Source organism: Octodon degus, unplaced genomic scaffold (genome assembly GCF_000260255.1).
Source record: "Octodon degus isolate 3935 unplaced genomic scaffold, OctDeg1.0 scaffold00387, whole genome shotgun sequence".
NCBI lineage: Eukaryota > Metazoa > Chordata > Mammalia > Rodentia > Octodontidae > Octodon > Octodon degus.
In genome coordinates this window covers 195722-201363 of record NW_004524963.1, presented here as the reverse complement: position 1 = coordinate 201363, position 5642 = coordinate 195722, and the positions used below count along the sequence as shown (strand labels likewise).

At 51.1% G+C, this 5642-nt stretch overlaps 1 protein-coding gene across 1 annotated transcript in view; it reads right to left on the bottom strand.

The window, feature by feature from the left end:
• Positions 1-263: 263 nt before the first annotated feature.
• LOC101579705 (lysophospholipid acyltransferase 7-like) overlaps positions 264-5642 on the bottom strand; it is a 10689-nt gene continuing 5310 nt past the window's right edge. Inside the window, exons 5-7 of the mRNA XM_023708529.1 lie at positions 5456-5517; positions 4597-4886; positions 264-1307 (exon numbers count right to left, since the gene is read on the bottom strand). Coding sequence (XP_023564297.1) covers positions 920-1307; positions 4597-4886; positions 5456-5517 — 740 coding nt within the window. The 3' untranslated portion in view covers positions 264-919. The remainder of the gene's footprint in view (positions 1308-4596; positions 4887-5455; positions 5518-5642) is intronic.

Genomic DNA, 5642 nt, shown 5'->3' with positions numbered 1-5642 from the left:
CACAAGCCTCCCCACAGGTGCTCCGGGGTTGGACTGGCACCCTCACTTTACTCTCGGAACAGATTTCTTCCACGATCCACCCAAGGGTGCACTGCTCAGCCTCCGTGTGTTTGTATAATTTCTCCTGTTTCTTTTGCCATTGATTTCTACGATAGGACAATATTCAAGGGATGATTTGATTCTTTTGTATTAAGCACGGTTTATTAGTTAGCACATGGTCTACTTCTAGGAAAGTTTCACGTGCTGCTGAGAACAACGCGTGTATCTGTGAATATCTTTTACATCCGCTTATTCAAATCTTGAACTCCGCTGTTGCTTCATGCTTTTCTTGTCCGGTTGATCTGTCTCGGGCCCAGAGCTACTCTTAAGCCCTCTGTGGCTGTATACAGTATGGTGTGAGCTGGAGTGCGGGACTTGAATATTTTGGCTATTAAGACTGGGGAAAACAATGATTACTGGCTCACTGGCTACCGAGTGAAAACTTGAGAATGCTGCCAGATGAGGCTGATGAAATTCATGCAACTTTTGAATTTACTACTTCTCCATAAATGCTGATGCTGTGGGAAGACACAGATGTGTCTAGTGCTTGTTACTGGACTAGCTCATTCACAAGAGCACGCCTCTGAACGGTGGCAAGCTGGAGTGTGGCCAAAGAGAGACGTGGGTAAGAAGTACCCTGCTCTCAGAGCTGGGCACAAGAAAGAAGGCCGGAGAGCAGAGAGACCTCTGAAGAGAGTTGCCCCAGCTTTGATCCAGTCAAAGGCAGGGTAGTTAGGAGAGGGAAAGGAAACTCTCTTCAGGCTCTGAGCCCAAGAGGGACCCTTGCTGGGAAAGGATACAGTGTGCTACACTGATTCACAGAATGTTGAGATGAAAGCTTTGTAGCTTAGCTGGCTAGGAAAGGGAGCACTGTGGAAATTTATTCCCCCCGGAACTTTTCTGGGGTGAGGCTGGGAGCCTGGGATGCCATTTTCTGCTCCCTGGGGCAGTGTCCTCCCAAAGCCAGTCCTATCCCCAAGCAAGCCAGTGCCAAGACATGAATGCAGAAGTAGACAGAAGACCAGTACCGGAATGTGTTATCCACGGACAACAGCACGAAGCTCATGAACATGTACTCATAGGCGCGCATCTTCAAGAACCAGTGCACGCAGCACCAGACCTTCCGGCCCCGGGGGCTTAGCCGCCCAGACAGGGCCGACTCCAAACAGCCCTCGGCAGCCAGACACAGTGGCATCGTGAAGAAGCTGAGGTAGTAGCCAGGGTGTAGGCCGTGCCAGTAGGCGCTCAGCAGCAAGGTCCAGACGCTCCTGGGGAAGATGGTGGGAATCAGAATTTTGGAGTCAAGAGCCTAGCCTGCGCTGTCCTCCAGACCCAGAGCACCACTCCCTGGCACTCCTCACACAAATCGAAGTCTCTCCTCTCATACCAAGAGTGCAGATCCATAAACTCAGACCTGGGCTCTCAGGCCCCTAGGGGTCCAGGCCCAGTCCTCCATTCTGAGACCCAGGAGTTCACACAGTGAAGTCTCTTCCCTCAGGAGTCCAGGTGCCAGCCCTCCTTCCTCAGACCCAGCAATCCACCCCTCTAAACTCTCATCCCTCAGAACCAGGAGTCCTTTTTCCTAAATCCTCAGGCTGAGGAGGCACTGAGTTCTGTCAACTTCAAGGATTCAGAAGCCACTAATCCCCTAAACAGATACCACAAGACTAAGCAGGGCTCTCTCCTCCTAGAAGGGCCCAGTGTCTTGTATCCCACAGCCCCATGTTGCTTGGACCAGAAGTTCCAATTCTTTAGGCCTGGGATTTTCAAAGTTCAGTCCCTGGTCTGGCATCGGTACCACCTGAGGACTCCTTGGAATATAATCTCCTGGGCGCCACCTCACTGGTATCAGACATCCCAGGCACAGAGCCCACAGGATGCCTCTGATGTGACAAATTCTTGGTGAATGCCTAGAACCATGGCTCTGCCCAAGACCCTGAAGCCCATACACTGGCCAGTTCTGTCTCTCTCCCCCGACAAAGCCCAGAGCTGCCTCCTCCTCTCAGTTCTGGAGAATCAGAAAGACAATTGCTTTCATGTCTGTCTTGGGCACCTAGGAGTCCTGAGCCACCCACCTCTATATAACCCAGGTCCTGCCTTCCTTTAAGGGGCCAGAGGCTGGGGATATAGCTCAGTAGCATAAGTGCTTGACTAGCAAGTACAAGGTCTCAAGCTTGATCCTTGGTACAAAAAAAAAAAAGCCAGAATGAAGGGGCTGAAGCTTACTGGTAGAGGACTTGCCTGACATAAGTAAGGCCCCCGGGGTTCAAGCCCTATCAATCTTTACCCAACATATCTCTCTCTCTCTCTCTCTCTCTCTCTCTCTCTCTCTCTCTCTCTCATCCCCCCCACACACACAGGACTTCAAAATCTCTACTTGTAATCTCTACTCCTGTCTTCTGGGAATCCAACTCTGCCTCAACCACTCCTCTTCTGCAGACCATGAACCTGGGATCCAAGCTGCTTTTGCTTCAGGAAATCATGAGTGCAATTCCTGACCAGCCATGTTCTCTCCTTCTCTGAAGATCCAGAGGTTGGTCTCCTCTATTATGGACCCAGAAATTGAATTCTCTGCCTCCTGAAACTCAAATTTAGGCTCTGAGCCCTCTGCCCAAGAGACACAGAAATCGGTCTCCGACTCATTCTCTAACTGTGTAAGAATCAGTGGCTTAGGGCTGGCCAAATAGCTCAGTGGATTAAAGCACCTGCAAACAGACGCAGGGGCCAGGGGTTCAATCCCCGAGCCTACCATGCTGGCTCCACCCCCCAGGGCATGCTGAGGCTGAGATGGCGATTGAGACTGGGTGTGGTGGTGCTCACCTCTAATCCCAGCTCTATGGGAAGCTGTAAACAGGTGGATCACTGTGAGTCCAATCTAGTAATGAGAACCTGAATACCCTGTATACCCTTCCTTAGAATACAAAAAAAAAAAAAAAATCAATGGCTTTCCTATAATTGTGTCCTTAGGTAGTTCCTCCCAGTTAGGACAAAAACCACATCGTGGGCCAGGGGTGTGGCTCCGTGCTGCAGGGTTTGGCTACTGAGTGGAAGGCCCTAGGTTAGAACTGGAGGAAAAAGTCTCCACACATTGCCGCACAACTGCCCTGGAATTCAACAAATCACCACCAGCTCAGGGCTACGGAATTAAACATTAGGGTGCTGGGGCCTTCACCTGACCCTCATGAAGCCTGATGACACGCAAGTGTCCACCAACTTTTACCGGAAGCATCAGAATCACATAGCCATCTGTCTACGCAAGGGCCCCAGAAGCAATCTAGTCGCCTCGGAGGCGAGGAGTCAGAGCCCAAGGCTGGCTCTTCACCCTCCCTCTCCCGGATCTCCCCTTTCTGGACCGCTTGTGTGCACCATGCCGACACCCCAAGCTGGGAGTCACGTTTCATGCCTCTTCTCAGCACCCACATGCAGTGCACTCCCACCCCGGCTCTGCTCCCAAATCTGGCTACTTCCGGGCCTCTGCACCCTACTGAGGACTCCCAGCTTTCGTCATCACCTCCTACTTAGATACCCCAAAAGCCTAGGGAGGTAAAAAAAGATTTATTCCCTGTTTCACCCACCTGTTCTCTCCTCCACTTCTATTGCACCATCCACAAAAGCCAGACATGTTCTTTTCTTTCCTTTCTTTTTTCTTTCCATTCTTTCCTCTTTCCTCCCTCCCTCCTTCCCTCTCTCCTTCTTTCCTTTTTCTTCTGTAATACTGGAGATCCAATCCAGGGCCTTATGCATTTAACATGGGGATATTTTAAGTTCCCACCTCTAGTGACTATAAAAGTTAACTATGCCTAGCATACTCTCTATCCAAGAAACACTGGAGGAGCCAGGCATAGTGGGGCACGTCTGTCAGACCAGCACTTGGGGCACTGAAACAGGAGGGTTGCTGAGAGCTCAAGGCTAGCCCAGGCTGCACAGTGAGTTCAGGGCCAGTCTGAACAACATAGTGAGTCTCTCTCTCTCTCTCTCTCTCTCTCTCAGCTTGGTGGCACATACCCATAATTCTACCTAATTGGAAGGTTGAGCAAGAGGATCAAAAATTCAAGGCCAGTCTGGATAACTTTTACATTGCTCCATAATAAAAAGGGCTAGGTATGTAGCCCCGTGGTAGCATGCCTCCAGGTTCAATCCCCAGGACTGACATTAAATAAAAACTGGAAGAGAGATGGAGGGCTGGGAAGCACTAGGTAAATAATGCACAAAATCAGAATTTAAAAAAAAAGCTAATTAAATAGTGAAGAATCATTGTTCAGGGATGTGCCTTCTGCACTTTACCTCTCTAAATCCTTGTTATCAGCCTGTGAATCAGATCATCCATGTGTCACAGGGGAGGAAAGCAAGAGGTCAACTAATTCTCAAACTGCGGAACCAAACTTCTGGACAGTTTGGCTACTCTGACCACAGGACCCACTACCCTCCAATTATGTTAAAAGAGGAAGACCTTAAATGGAAACTTTCATAAGCCCTAGGGGCAGGGCTCCTGCAGGGACACCATGGGCTTCAGGGACATGCGGTTCTGTGCCAACCGAGCACAGAGGGCTCCCTCACCTCACGACGTAGGAGCGAGTAGGCACGCTCTTGTAGATGTACTGCGCCAGCCACCACTGCACCGTCATGTTCCAGTACCGCATGCCCTCCCGTATACTTATGCAGAACTCGCCGTTGTAGCAGTCGAAGTTGCGGATGGTCTCATAGTCGTACTCCAGGGCAGCTGCCTTCTCCAGACTGGGGGTGGGGATGAGGGCGGGGACAGACATGCAACTCAGCCAGGCCCCTCCCACGTCTGCTCCTGTCCCAGCCCTGACACTAACTAAGGCGCCATTCTGGCCAGGTAATGGCTTTTAGGCTAGCAGAATTGCTCGGGCATAGGGAAGGCAGGCTGGGGAGCAAGGTGGGAGGGCGGGCACCGTTCACCAACAGTGGGCTTCTCTCCGTGGTAACTGATGGGCTGCCACGGCTGCAGAAGGCCTGGAGCGGTAGGGCGGCTAAGCTGTGAGTCCTCTAGCAACCAAGCTCAGCTATTCACAGAGCCTAGCAAGTGTGGTCCCTTCTGAGCCTTGGACAGTGTGGTTGCTAGGGAAGCATCCTTCCAGAGGAGGTGGTTGCTAAGGAGGTGTTCCAGGCCTGAGATCCAATGATCCCTTGCTGGGCACAAGAAGTTCCTTAGCAGAAAGGCTTAGGCTGTTTGGAAAAAGCTTCCAGGAAGGACTTTTCGTCCTGGTCCCTGTGATCATTCGACAAGTGTCACCTCCAGAAATACAGTGCCTTCCAGGCCACTGATCTCAACAATCTCAGCCACAGAGAACATCCACCTGAACACTCAGTGATTTCCAATTATAAATGGAAACCATCTTTGAGAAGTGGGGCCTAGTAGGTTCAGAAAGCCTTTGATACCTGCCCAACTTACCTGGGGGACACCATCTCTAACAGCTGGGGGTCTCCCCATGGCTAAGAGGGCAATGAGCACCACTATCCCACAATAGGATGACAGTTTGTGCCTACAAAGAATAACGTATCACACATCACAGTTGGTGGCCCTGCCTTTGCTCCCCACTGCCCTCTGGGACAGGGCCAGCCTAGCAGGGCCAGCCCCT